Here is a 15,350-nt window from a genome sequence, read left to right as displayed (position 1 = left end):
ATCAGCATGACTTTTTTAGTACTTTCACAGAATGAGCCAAAATGACAGAAAAGGGAAGGGGGGAAAAAAATCACACCACACACTTTAAAGCTGAAAACATGTATGTACATATATATCCCACTCAAATGTGTATTTAAATTTCAGTGTCTTGCCCTGGGAACAAGCGAAACTTCATAGGGAAGTAAACAGCATTCTAATCCCTAAGAAACACACACACACACACACACACACACACACACACAAAGAAAAAAACAAAAGCAAAACTTTTATTTCCTCCAATAATCTAGATTTTGATCTACACAAATCTAAAATACCAAAAACAAAAAAACAAAACAAAAAAAAAAAACAACAAATCAAGTCTCTTCCAAAAAGTCCCAACGCTAAAATCTTTGGTATTGACAAACTGGATTCTCAAAGTCTCAAAATGCGACACTTAACAACTCCCTAGGTAGCAAAAATTTAAAAATCATTCTGGCTTTGAAGTCACAGAACCAAAACTGTATTTCCCTGGCCACGTGACTACACCAGGACACCAACTTAATCTAGGGACACGATCACTACAGTTTTTCCCGCTTCTCCTTTCACAGATGGGAACATCTCTTCCCGGTAGATGAGGTCTGGACAGGTTTCCAGGTGGTAAAGGGTTACCGTTCACACATACACAAAACAAAATAAGGTAGCTCCCAGTCACAATTTCAATCGACGGTATCTGTACTTTCCTTAAAAATGCTCACAAAATACAAGCACCAAAGAAATAGTTTTGTTGGTGTTGTTTTTTTTAGATCGGGAGCGTATTTATTCTGTGACAGGACAGGAGGTGGGAAGGAAAGAATGTAACCACCACACTAGTGCAAAAGGAAGGGCGGTGGGGGCGGAACCAGGACAAGCCGTGGAAACCACCATTCTCCGACGTGCGTGTTCCCGAGGTCCGGGACGCACAGCACAGCGACCCGGGGCACGAGCTCCGCCAAAGCCTCCTAATCCACCACCTTCATTTTTTTAAGAACGTCCATCAGCAAAGATGCATTTGCTCGCTTTACTTTTCGGGGTTAAGGTTCCCGAATTCACCCTGCTGGCAGTAATTTTGCATATAAGACAATGAGACTGAAACCCCGAGAGCCCGCTTAGTTTTCACCTGACAAGGTTAAAAAAAAAAAAAAAAGACTCGAGATGCTGGCGGGAAAGCCCTGCGAGTCCGGTTTCCTCACCCTGGCTGCGCCCCCCGCTCCCACTCCCTCCCTCCTTCGCACCTCCACGAGGAGAACCGGCCAAGCAAAAAGTTCACAGGGACCCAATCTGCAGAAAGCTAAAGCTAAGGGGAGAAAAAAGAAAAAAAAGAAAAGAAAAAACGAGAGAAAGAAGGAAAAAAAAAAAAAAAGCAAATCATTGGAGCTGAACGCACCTAGGCCCACTCCCGTCTGCGGGCAGAGGCGGCAGAGGCGGCAGCGGGGGCCCGGGGCGGGCGGCAGGCTGAGCCCCCGCGGGCAGGGCGGCCTAGGGCCTGCGGCGGGCTGCCCCGGGGACCCGGCCTCCCCTCCTCCGGGCCTCCCCTCCTCGGGTCTCCAGGTCTCCGAGCCGCCCCGCCTCCAGGGCCTCCCCTCCCCCGGGCCTCCGGGCCTCGCCTCCTCCAGGTCTCCGGGTCTCCGGGCCTCCCTTCCTCCCGGCATCCCCTCCCCCCGGCCTCCGGGTCTCCGGGCCTCCAGGCCTCCCCTCCTCCCCGCCGCCCGGCCTGCCCAGCCTCCGGGCCTCCGGGCCTCCCCGCGCCCCCCCCCACGCCCCGTCCCTACACCCGGGGGCGAGCCGGCCCCGTGCCGGGGCTGGGGGCGGGGAGGCCCGGGGACGCAGGGGCGGCCTGGCGGGCGCGGCGGGCAACGGCCCGGGGCGGCGAGCGGGGGAGGGGGAGGGCGGGAGAGGGCGGCCTGCGGGGCGCGGGACGCGGGGCGCGGGGCGCGGGGCGGGGGCCGAGGGGTGGGGCCCGGGGCGGCGGCCGCGGGGGCCCCAGGCCGCACCGCCGGGCCGCGGCCTCACCTGAAGTCCTTGTCGCTGGATGTCATTTTCTCCAGCAGATTGGAGATGTGGTAGGAGGCGCTCGCCATGTTGGCGGCCTGGGTCCCGCCCGCTGGCGCTGCCGGTGCCGCCGCGGAGGCCGGGCTCGTCGTGTCGCTCGCGGCGGCTCCCGCTCGCAGGGGCGCGGCGCCTGTCCCTGGGCCTAACGACGGCGGCGGGGCGCGCTCATGGGCCGCGGGGAGCCGACGCCTCCGCTCGGCCGGCCTCGCTCCCGCGCTCTCCGCGCTCGCTCCCCCGGGCAGGCGGCCAGAGCCCGCCCACCTCGCTCCGGGGCGGGGGCGGGGGCGGCGGACGCGGGCGCGGCGGACAGCGGGGTCAGGGTTCACGGAGGTCTCCCCGCGCACGCTGCGGCGGCGCCCGTCGAAACGCGACCCCGTTGGCTGACGGCCCCGTCCGTCTCCGCGTGACCCGCCCCCCAGGAGGCATGACAACGACCCAAAGCGGCTGTTCTCGCGAGACTTGACAGCGGCGGTTACGCGACGCGGGGGGGGGGCGCCCCACGGGGGGGACAAACGTGCTGTAATCTGAGAATAACTTGACTGTTTTTTTATTTTTGTATCCGTAGAACTGTAACGATTTCTAATTAGCATAAAGCGAGGGAGTAATGCTACTGAAGGCACCAACATAAGAATCATTACAAGCGGCTTCCATTCGAACCGGACGCGTGGCCTACTTTGCCTCCACCGCCGTGAAAATAATGCTGCCACGTGAAAACCACAAATCCCAGAATTCCGTCGGGGTGGGTCGGGATGGGATTGGCTGAAGGAACTTGTAGCTTCCCCATTGGCTCCCGGGAGAGGAGTGGATGCTGGGATTTGTAGTCTAAAGAGTCGGTAGCGGCGGGTTAAAAGCTTCAGCGGCCCGCGCGGTTGGTTTCCGCCGCGTATTCGGGATTTTCCTTTTTAGAGGCGCGTTTGGCTGTTGCGGGATGTCTGCAGCGCTAGGCTGCCGCGGTCTGGGCAGGCGCAGTGCGGCTCAGGGAGCGTTCTTGGCAGGTGTGCAGCCGAGAGGCTTGCTAGCGCTGCTCCTTGGGGGCGGGGGTGCAAGCAGCTGGGGCTCTGCTGGGCACGCTCCTCCCCGCGCGCATCCCTGAGCTCGCCGAGGGCCGGCGGTGGTAGGCAGGCCTACTCGGTGCATTCGGAGCCGCCGAAGGCCCACCCTCTGTAGCCAGCTCTCGTGGCCTTGAGGCTCCCGCAGCTGTATTGCATTGTTCCCAGAGACGCACACACACAGCGGTGGGAAGTCCAGTCATTGGTTGCAGGCTTTATCTGCTTTCATTGGAATTGGAGCTGGCTAAAGGAAGACAGAGACAGCCCAGTCAAGCGAGAAGGGAAATTCTGTCTCAATCCGTTACTGCTCCTGTTCGATAAACAAAACACCTAAATAGCTTCCCTTCTTCCAAATATCAAATATGACCTTTCTCTGCTGTTCTTTCCTGTAGTTCCCACATGTTAATATTGAGTGTCTTCTAAAAGCCAGGCACCGTTGTAATCAATTACAGTTAAAACAGATGAAATGTGACCTGACCTCATGACTCCTAATTCTTTTTTTTTTTTTTTTTTTTTTTTTTTTTTGCCCCAGTGCATCCTTTTACTTTAATACTGTTTCTCCCCAGTAGAACCACACCGCTTTCCCTGACTTCATGATGTAATTCATATTGTGTGTTGATTTTGGAGGTCAGAAGTTTGAAATTGTCAGCCGTAGGTTCCCAGGGCGCTTTAGCCACAATGAACGCCCTTCTGCTCTGAGCAACCTCTCCACGATATTTAATGTAAACTATGCACATGCATGTCACACACAAGCAAGCTGGTCATTTATCTTGAGTGGACCCCAAGGCCTAAAATCTAAGTCATCTGGTTGATAACACCCCTCCCTTTTTTTTTTATTTTTTTTTTTTTATTTTTAGCCTGAATCCAGTCAGACGCCAGGGCTTGTTTTTTCCATTTGTGTGTAAATCCTCTCATTTATCAGTTTCCAACTGAACTATAATATGTGTAGTCAGACAGCTTGAATATAAATCCTGTGTACTGCCACTTATTAGCTGTCTTAGGCAATTCACCTCAAGGCCTCTGGGCCTGGGTTTCTTTATGGATCACACTAGGATCATCAGAATACAATGTTACCCTATCTGACTGTTTGAAGAGTCAAATGAGCTATTGTCTGAGTCTGCTACTGTTGCTATAACTGAATACCGTGGATTGGGTGGCTCAAACAACAAGAATTTGATTTCTCCTAGCTCTGGAGGCTGGAAATTCGAGACCCATGCAATAGCAAGGTTAGCTTATGCTGAGGCCTTAGCTTGCAGATGGTGGCCTTCTGCTCGTGTCTTCGTGTAGTCTCTCCTGTGTACGCCCACACCCCTAGTATCTCTTTCTCTTCTTCAAAGGACACAAGTCCTATTGAATTAGGGCCCCATCCTTGTAACCTTGTAACTTTATTTCACCTCATATATCTCTTTAGAGGCCCTATCTTCAAATATTGTAATATTGGAGCTTAGGACTTCAACATCTGAACACTGGGGGAGACACAGTTCAGTCTGTAACAGATATCCCTTATAGAGTGTTCAGCATATTACCTGAAACATAGTAGGTTTTATAAATAATAACATTTCTGGCAGTTACAAAGGTCACTGGAAAGCATCTAATAAAAGTCAGCTGCTAATAGTAATATATTCTTTTGGTCTTTTCCTTGTCTCTATCCCAAACCATTCTGCATAGCCAGTTGAGGGTTTCTTAAAGCATTGTTTTCATAGTGCTACTCAGCAACTTAAAAAGTTTAGTGGAGGGCAGCCCCGGTGGCTCAGCGGTTTGGTGCCACCTTCCGTGTAATCCTGGAGACCTGGAGACCCAGGATCGAGTCCCACATCGGGCTCCTTGCATGGAGCCTGCTTCTGCCTCTGCCTGTGTCTCTGCCTCTGCCTCTCTCTCTCTCTGGTCTCTCATGAATAAATAAATAAAATATTTAAAAAACAAACAAAAAAAAGTTCAATGGAGGAAGAAAAAAAGGTAAAAAAAAAAAAAAAGTTCAGTGGTTCTCTACTACTGAATGAGATCCAAATGTTTTGGCAATCCGTGGCCCCCTTCATCTGTCCCTAACCCTTTTTTTCTGACCTTTCTCCCACTATTCTAACATAAGAATTTCTTCCATTGATTTTTTTTTTTTGAGTCCCTCAAAGGCCCAACTCCAAGATTTCGTATAATCATTATTATAATAATAAGCCCTTACTTCTAGGTCAGGTGCTACATTCATTTAATCCACATTTTAAGTCTGAGAGGCACAGAGAGCTTCAGTAACTTGCTAAAGGTTCAGTCAGGATGAAAACCCAGGCAATGTGCTTTCAGAGCCTACACTCCAAACCTCTGTACTAAAATGCTTGTCCCCACCTGCAATGCTATTCACCTCCCCTGTCTCTTTCTAGGATCTTGAACCAACAATCATGTTCATATTCCTCCAACTAGAGTGTAAATTCCTTAAGAGCATATACTAACTTTAAACCACTTCTGCTTCTTTTAAGTACTTAGCCCATGCCAAGTTTGTAATAGCAAAAGTATTTAATTTTATTTTGTATTCTTGTTCTCTTAGAGATTTGATCTGTGTATCACTGAATATAGCTTGTTACTAAACAGTGGGGGAAATGCATTCCTTTAAGGATCTATAAATGATGAGGCGCTGGGTGGCTCAGTCAGTTAAGCTAAGCGGCTGCCTTCAGCTCAGGTCACGACCCCAGGGTCCTGGAATCCAGCCCTGTGTCTAGCTCCCAGCTCAGCGGGGAATCTGCTCCTCCCTCTCCTCCCCATACATGCTCTCTCTCACTGTGTCTGTCTCTCAAATAAATAAATAATCTTTTTAAAAAATAAGGATCTGTAAATGCTAAATTAATTTTAAGTGCAAAAGGAAATAAGCCTACATATGGCTGTCCTCCAAGAGTTTTCTTTCTTAGTCAATGGTCATAATGAAAAACAGACAAGAAAAGAAGAAAAATGGAGTCTTTCAGCTCTTGGAAGTTTCTTCAAATATCACTCAGTAGCTTAGCTTAATTCACAAACATTTATTGAGTGACTGCACTATTCCAGGAAGTGTATAGTTACTGAAGATGCAAAGATGAGCAAGACACTTTTCCTTAATTTGGGGAGACATTCACATTGACCAAATCTTAAATTTCATGTATTTTTTTTGTATTTTGCCTAAAGTATAGACCCTAAAATTGTCTTTAAAATGTAAATATGGTAATACTGAGGTGAATTAAGTATTAAAAGTTAAATATCAATACAGAGAAGGCAACAGAAACATATAATTGATTAAAGAATATGAAGTTGTTTAAGTAGTGGCATGTTACTTTGTTGTTTTTCTTTTTTTTAATTTATTTATTTTATTTATTTATTTTTTATTTTTTTTATTTTTTATTTTTATTTTTTTTAATTTTTTTTATAATTTATTTATTTTATTTATTTATTTATTTTTTTAATTTATTTATTTTAGAGAGAGAGAGAGAGTGCACAGCAGGGAGGGGCAGAGGGAGAGGATGAAAGACTCTTAACCAGACTTCAACTCAGGACAGAGCCCAACACACAGAGCTCAATCACAGGGCTCAAACTCACGACACTGAGATCACTACCCCAAACTGAAACCAAGAGTCAGATGCTCAACCTGCTGCACCACCCAGGTGCCTCTGTTGTTATGTTTTTCAAACACACCGTTGTCAGTTCTTTTACATGACTCTTAATGACATATTGGGCAGATCCCTTTAAAGTCATAACAGTCCAATCTGGTTTAGTCCAATGTCCATCCTGACACTACCTTCTGCTTCTATACCCCATATAGTTAAAGAGAATGGCAAAAGAGAGGATAAGGAGAAAGAGGTAAATTGCTTATAGTTCTACCTCTCTTGACTATTGATGCCATCTGGTAGACACCCAAATACTGACGCTTTTGTGAGGGTCAAGGTTGTAACTTTTTAAGGTGTCTTTCAGAGGCCTACCTTCTGCACACCTCCAGGACCTAGCATGCCTGAGCATTCCCTAACCCTCCAGGTAGCAAATGGCATTCATACATGGGGTCCCTCAAGAAGGCTCACACCTAACTTACTTTAGAGGGAGAGATGCTTACTTCACCTGCTAGAAGCTCATGCATCCTTGCCACCCACATGAAGGGAGTGCAGGCTGCTGCGTGCAATGCCTCTCTCTGTATTGCCATTTCTCTTCGTTTCTCTTCTCTCCTCAAGGGGGCACAAATAAGTAGATGGCCAACCCAGGAATGAATTTTTTTTTTCTATTGTTTCGTTTTTTCATCACTGCTTTCAAACACACTCTATCAAATATTTTCCCTCACCCTTAATAACATCTTGGGCAGACCTCAAAACTCTCCACAACCTTTCCCTTCCTGTAGGGATTTTCATTTTTTCTGGGTGGTAGGGATCTTTTATTTGTTTGTCTGGTTTTGTTTGTTACTTTGTTGGAATGGGAAGGGGAGGAAAGACCCAGCGCCCAGCATTTTGAGCCATCTGCTAATTTCCACATTTCTCTCTGACCCATGTGAGGACACCAAAAGAAGGCAGCCATCTACAAGCCAGGACGAGAGTTCTCACCAGTACCCAATCATGCTGGCACCCTACTCTGGGACTTGCAGCCTTCAGAATTGTGGGAATAACTGTTGTTTTAAGCCACCCCAGTCTATGGCATTTTGTTATGGCAGCCCAAGATAACTAACACAAGTATATACAGGTACTTGACACATTTGAGCATGGAGTTTTTTTAAAGTCCTACCTATTACCATCTCAAGAAATGAGAGTACCATAAAACATTGGAAATCATTGCTCCATTGGTGATTTTTTTTTCCTGAATTGAATGCTGAATGAGTTATGAAGAGCAAGAGTCTTGGCAAAAAATAAGTTTATTTGACATTCATTTTAAAACAGCCTTCTGCCAAGTAAACATGGATTGTGTTTAATTCATAGATTTGCTGTAAACTGAGTTAAAGGAAATAAAGAAAATCAAGCTATATTTATTCAACCAGTTACTAGCTTCTGAAATATAATTCCTTGTCAAATGTCAAAGCTGATATGTTAATAGTGGAAGAAAAGGGCAGTGGTGATTTGTGTTTCAGCACAGACAGATTTGCACACAAATAAACACAAAATGGGCCTGTTACAGATCATTTGTTAATAATGAATTCATCTTAGATGCAAAAACAAGTAAATGCTGTATAAGATTGATTTTAAGAAGATTTATTTCCAATTGTTTGGAAACAACTCAGCAGCTCCAGTTTTTCCTATGATCTACTCTCTTCTAAACAACTGCTAGAAGCTCTTGGTTAATTTTAAGTGGCACTCTAAATCAAAGTTAATTGTTATTCTATGAAGGGATTATTCTTTTAGAGTTAGAAATACATTTGTAGCATATTAGAGAAAATTGCAAAGATTATTTATATCATGAAGGTTCTTCCTTTGGTACATCTACCATTTCATTCTTAACTTTTGGTTATGGTAATATTTTATGGTAATATTAACCATTGTGTGGCATTTTACTATCATAACATCTTCTGATATAAAATTTTAAGAGGACTGTCCAGGATTTTCAAACAACTAAAAATATAATTATATAAATGTAAAACTGGTTATCAGTTTTTACAGAAGAATGCAGAAGAAAATGCTAAAATTAAGCAAATGCTGAATTTTGCTTTAAATATAGATGTCCTGCTGATGGGGTCTTATCCCATTGCTTAAAAAAAGGTATTCTGCTTACCACCAGATGCAAGTTTTCTTTTGAGAAAAGGTGTAAAAGAGTAATTAAAGGGGACTCATGAGCCCACAGGTTCAGAGATAGAAAAAGAAAGTACAGTAAAATGAAGCTGGAAAAAAATAATAATTTTAATAAAAATAAATTGGATGAAATAGTCCTGGGATTTTTTTCAGTAGTGGATATTTACACAATGAAATGAGTCCATCATTATTATTTATATTAATAGGTGAAGTGGTACAAATATCAGCTTCTAGAAAAACAACTGCTAATTATATTAAATACCTATTTTTATTGTATTTATATAATTTTGAAAAATACAAGCTTTTCTGTATGATCTAAGTAAAAAAAAAACTCAAGTTCTCTTTACATTTCATGGAAAATGCTGTAAAAAATTCATATCCTTTCCTAATAAGTGTGAGAGTTTTGTTATAATGGATATAGTTATAAACACTTAAGATGCGTCACAATATAGAATTAGTTAAAAGGAAAATATTTATTGATTGGGCCAAACGATTACTTTAATATGTATAACAAAGGCTTAAAATGGGAGAAAATAACTTGCAGGAGAAATCTTTAACAAAGGACTTGTATTTAGAGCTCATATAGTTCAATAAGAAGACAGAAATTCCTATTTAAAAAATGGACAAAGATTTGACCAGACTCTTCACAGAAGAAGCTACAGGATGACAAATAAACACATGAAAATGTGCTCAAGGGATCCCTGGGTGGCGCAGCGGTTTGGCGCCTGCCTTTGGCCCAGAGCGCGATCCTGGAGACCCGGGATCGAATCCCACGTCGGGCTCCCGGTGCATGGAGCCTGCTTCTCCCTCTGCCTGTGTCTCTGCCTCTCTCTCTCTCTCTCTCTCTCTCTCTCTCTCTCTGTGACTATCATAAATAAATAAAAATTCAAAAAAAAAAAAGAAAATGTGCTCAATATCATTAACATCAAAGAAGGACAGATTAAAGCTACAAAGAGACACTACTACATAGTTTTTGGAATATTAAAATCAGAGAGGTTGATGATACGAAGTGTTGGTAAGGTTAGAGCACAACGGGAACACTCATACACTGCTGTTGGAAATCAATTTGGCAGTCTCTCAAAAAGTTAAACATACATCTCCCATATATCCAGCCACTCCATTCCTAGGTACCTACTCAAAAGAGAAAGAACATAAATGTTCATATCCGATTTATTCCTAGTAGTGCCAAACAGGAAACAACCCAAACGTCTGCCAACAGGTCAACAGATAAACAACAGATAAACAACTTGTAACATCTATATACAATGAAATCCTTCTTAGCATGAACCATTGGTAAACACACCAGTGGAATGAACCATTGGTAAACACAGCAGCGTGGATGAACCTCAGAAGCACCATTGTGAGTGAAAGAAGAGAAAAAAAGGACAGAATCTGAGTCTACTTATATATGATTTTAGAAACTGCAAACTAATCTGTAAAGTCACAAAGCAGGTAGGTCACTGGTTGCCAAGGGATGAGGGTGGCAGACACAGATAAGGCTCCAGGACAGTTTTGGAATTGATAGAAATATTTGTTATTTTAATTGTAGTCATGACTTCACAGGTGTATACATACGTCAAAATTCATTAACATGTACACTTTAAATGTGTGCTATGGTATGTCCATTATACCTCAATAAAGATGCCAAAATAATGATAAAAATAGAAGCCAAGCTACCTAAAAATAGACCACTTTTTAAAAATACAAGCATCAGAATAACTTCAGTTTCTCTCATGGATTTTTTCCCCCAAAGAAAGCCTTTGACCTAAGACGTAGGAAGAATAACCCAGTACGATCACCACTGGAGAGCAAGAGATATTTGCTACAAAGGGTATATATAAAAAAAGAGTACAGGGGCAGCCTGGGTGCCTCAGTGATTTGGCACCAGCCTTCGGCCCCGGGGTGTGATCCTGGGGTCCCGGGATCCAGTCCCGCGTCGGACTCCTTGCAGGGAGCCTGCGCCTCCCTCTGCCTGAGTCTCTGCTTCTCTCTCTGTGTCTCTCATGAATAAATAAATAAAATCTTTTTTTAAAAAATACATATTGACCATATACATATATACAGCCTTGATAAGAATTTTTAGAAACTAGTGATACTGTATTTATGACACTTAATAATGTTGATGTGCTAATGCCTCATTTGAAATAACAGCATATATATTTATAAATTATTAACTATTTAAACATAAATCCAATCATTTTGCCTGTGCTCTAGTCCCATATGGCCAACTCTTCTGACACATCTCTGCTGAGATAACTGCACAGCCACCTTAAACCCAATTTGCCATATCGTATAGCCGGGTGATTCAGAGTACAAGCTCTAACTCACAGAGGCCTGAGTTCAAACTCTGGCTATAACCACTTTTTCTGTGATCTTGGGCAACTTCTCTAAAATGAGAACACTACCAGTACCTAGGGTCATATGAGGCTTAAATGAGATGAATATAAAATGCCTGTTACAGGTACTTTATAAATATTACCTATTATTATTTAAAAACAAAATTAGTTTTCACCAAAACTTTAACCCTTTTCCCTATCACCATATATTTTTTAAGATTAATTAATTTATTTGAGAGGAAGAGAGAGAGAGAGATCATGAGGGGACAGGGGCAGAGGGAGAGGGAGAAGTTGACTCCTTGGTAAGCAGGAGCCAGATGCTGGGCTTTGATCTCAGGACCCTAGGATCATGATGTGAGCCCAAGGCAGGTGCTCAACCTACTGAGCCTCCCTGGCGCTCCAGATCTTTCCTTTCTAATGAGCTCCCAATACAATTGGTCTCTCCAGGCCTTCTTCAGTTCATTACTGTCTAGGCGTTCAGTAACCCTCGCCACACTAGATAGATATTAGCTGGATGATTTAGGCAAGTCACTTAGCCTCAGTGAGCTTCCGTGTTCTCCACTACAAACTGGGGGTAGTAATATCGACCTCACAGGGTTAATGTAGGGACTAAACTATACAATCCACTAAGAATCCTTTGTACTGTGCCGGATACAAGAGTAAATACCTGCCAAAGGGGGGTACTTTTACCATTTTCTAATTCTCTGTTCAATATTTACAACTTAAGATCATTTCGCTTTCTCAACTGCCACATTTCACTGTTGCTTCACTGATCTTGCAGTCCACAAAGCCTCTAAACACTTCTGTAAATACACACACACTGGGCTTTGGCTATTCCACATACCTTCCTCCTCTACTTGCACAGAATCACTATTCTTGTCTGACTTGACTTAGAATCAACTGGAATGCTCCTAAAAAATACTGATGCTTCAGGCCATTCTCAGACCAATCCAATAAAAATCACCCCACATAATTCTAACATGCAACTGGCATTGAGAACCACAACTTCGTTTTGCTGATTTGGGTTTGGTTTTGCTGTTCACGTTTTGCTTTGTTAGGCATGAGATCTGATTGTAGAATTTTGCTTCAGTTTCTGAAGATACTTTTGGGCCTCGATTTTACCATAAAACATGCTAACTACCTCTTGCTGCTATCGAGTTCCTGCAAATTTTAAGCATCGTGTCAGTCAGATCCTTAACCAAATCGTTTGTAAAAATCAGAGAATAAGACATTTACATACTCCTGGAGAATTCGCCATAACTTGGCATCAATTCATCAACAGCACTTAGGGAATATCATTGATCAAGTGCTCCAATTATGAACCTGCACCGGTAATACTTCTTGATCTGCAAACATCGTCCCTTCTAAATCATTTACTTCAAAGGATACTGTAAGTGAGCCTGTCAAAGGACTCTCTAAAATCAAGATGTATATTGTGATCCTGTGTAAAAATGACATGAGGTTTATCTGGGCCTGATTTTTCTTGTTAAGCCTGTTCTCTTCCTGAGCACAGGTTTCCTTTCTCAGTTCATAAAGACTCAATAATTCATCCTAGAGTCTCACTGGAAGTCATAGCAAGCTCTCAACCTGATAGCTTGCAGCATCTTTTTTTTTTTTCTTTTTAATTTGAGGCTTTATTTTTCTAACTCTATATTTTAAGCACCTTTCAGTTCCCCCCAAATTCCTGAAGATTATCAACAGTCATTTAGTAATCATCTACAGCTTTTTGATAGATTGAGATGACTTTTATTTTTTTAGTATCTTGAAATATTGTTCACCCAGGCTGGAGACAAACCAGACTAGATGGATATTTCTTGGCTATTTTACTCTTTATCCCTTTCTTCTCATTACTATTTATTTTGTTCTTTCCAAGTGATGATAAATCACAAGAAAAAAATGAAAACATACTTAAGGAGTCAGTAAAGAGAGTTACATAACTCAATTTAATTTTTTTCTGTTTAGTAGCATTGTTCCAGTCACCTGAAGTGGTAGCCCTATACCCCATTCTTGCTTCCCTGACTCACAAATAAAAGTTGTTGTTGTTGTTGTTGTTTTTTACTATTAAGAATTTTTCACAAGTCTCAGAATCTTGTGAATGTTTAGCCTCACTGAAATCATTCCCATATATTCCCTACGACTTCTCCAAATTATTTCTCAAAGTGGATCAGAGGCAGAAAACTTTTCTGTAAAGAAGCACAGAGTAAATATTTTCAGCCTTCTTTTTTCTCTATCTCTTCTCTATTTAGGGACACCTACTCGGGGGGTCTATGTATATTTCATATGTTATAAAATATTGTTTCTTTTGATTTGTTTAAAACCATTTAAAAATGTAAAATCTATTTTTAGCTTATGATCTTTCTAATAGGTAGTTCGATGGAATTCACATGTAGGCTGGATTTTTGTCAACTCCTGCCAGACAGGTATCCAAATGTACAATAAACACTACAATCAACAGGGAAAAAGATGATAATAAAAATAATCACATAAATTAACTCACCTAGTTCTTAACCCCACATTTCCATTGGGAACTGCTGTGGGTTGAATTGTGTCTCCTCAGAAGATTCATTCTAATGCTCATCTCTGGTATTTATGAAATACAATGACTAGATTGGGCTGGCAGGGTATTGCAGCACGTAGCACAGCACCTTGTACAAAATGAGGAACCACAAATATTTGGTAATTTGAAACAAGAAATGCAGAACAGATACTCTGAATATATGCACCCAAATGATATATATCCATGGGACACATGGATGGCTCAGTCAGTTGAGCCTCTGACTCTCAATCTTGGCTCAGATCTTGATCTCAGGGTTTTGGGTTGAAGCTCTACATTGGGCTCCATACTGGGCATGGAGCCTACATAAAAAATATATATGCATATAATCTAATAAGTCCTTTCATTGGCACTTAACATTCATATTGTTCTCTAATATATTTTTGTTATCTTTTTAAGGAAAAGAATGTGGAAAGGAATATAGGAAGAAAATCAGTGGACTACAATAATGTACTGTTCTAAAGAAAAATACTAGAAAACAAGAGAATAGAAGTGGGAAAATACTTGAAAGAAAATAAATTCATCGCTTGACGGGCGCCCAGGTGGCTCAGTTGATTAAGCATCCTTTTCTTGGTTTCAGCTCAGGTCATGATTTCATGGGTCATGCGATGGAGCCCTGCATCAGACTCCACCCTTCAAAGGCAGTCTGCTGGAAGATTCTCTGCCTCTGCCCCTTCCTGCAATCGCATGCATGCACATGCGCTCTATCTCAAATAAATAAATGAATCTTAAAAAAAAAAAATCATTGCTGAGAGAGTAGACTCATTCTGTGATGTACTTCAAAAATTTTTTATCTTCTTTGACTTTTCCCAATTCACAGTAGACAGTTAATGATGCACATTAAAAATACAGAAGAATTCTACAGAGGAAGTTCACCGCCAAATAGTAGTTTTGCATACCCTTCTCAAGAAACAGCAAGGATTACTGGCAGACTAGAAACTGAGAGAATGGCATACAATAGATCCTTCCTCAGAGCCTTCAGAGGGAATATGGTACCACTGACAGCTCGATTTTGAACTTCCAGCCAGAACTGTGGGAGAATAAGTTATTATCTTGAGCCACCCAGTTAGTTTTACTTTGTAACAGCAGCCCTAGGAAACTAAAACAGAGACAGATAAAAATTCACCTTGTGAATGATGGTCTCTCAGCCTCAAGGTGTATAAAGATCTCTTCTGGTATCTGGTTATTTGCTCAGGGATTGTCTCTCTCCTATCCTCTCCTGCTTCCCAAGATGGCATCTGGCCATCAAAGAAACATTTATATGTCATGGCTGCATTAGGGAAGGAGGGGGCTGGTCTTCTATGACCTATGGTTCATGGCAATTGAGATTTCTTAACCCAACTAAGGTTTCTTAACCCAGTGTCTCCGGACCCTGGTGTCCAATCTCACTGCATTCTCTATGGTACAGCTTGGTCTTCTCATTTCCAGGTGTCTTTTCTAGCACTCACTGAGGTATAGTTGGTCCTATCTGGTGTTTTGGGCCATATACTGGCACCCATTGCTGATGAACCTGACCTTTCCCTTGGCTCTTATTCCAAAGTGCCTCGATCCATGGCCTGACCCCAATTGAGGCCTGTTTTGGTATCATGGTCTCTTCTCTATACTCCCCCCTTGTAGGCTCAGGATGTCTCAGTTA

At 42.8% G+C, this 15,350-nt stretch overlaps 1 protein-coding gene across 1 annotated transcript in view; it reads right to left on the bottom strand.

Moving 5' to 3' along the window:
* CAND1 (cullin associated and neddylation dissociated 1) overlaps positions 1-2,325 on the bottom strand; it is a 40,085-nt gene extending 37,760 nt beyond the window's left edge. Inside the window, exon 1 of the mRNA XM_055328529.1 lies at positions 2,029-2,325. Within this exon, the coding sequence (XP_055184504.1) occupies positions 2,029-2,096 (68 nt within the window). The 5' untranslated portion in view covers positions 2,097-2,325. The remainder of the gene's footprint in view (positions 1-2,028) is intronic.
* Between the last annotated feature and the right edge of the window lie 13,025 nt (positions 2,326-15,350).

This window comes from Nyctereutes procyonoides, unplaced genomic scaffold (genome assembly GCF_905146905.1).
Source record: "Nyctereutes procyonoides isolate TBG_1078 unplaced genomic scaffold, NYPRO_anot_genome, whole genome shotgun sequence".
Lineage (NCBI taxonomy): Eukaryota > Metazoa > Chordata > Mammalia > Carnivora > Canidae > Nyctereutes > Nyctereutes procyonoides.
Note: the sequence above shows the minus strand (reverse complement) of the source record. Positions and strands in the feature narration are given on the sequence as shown.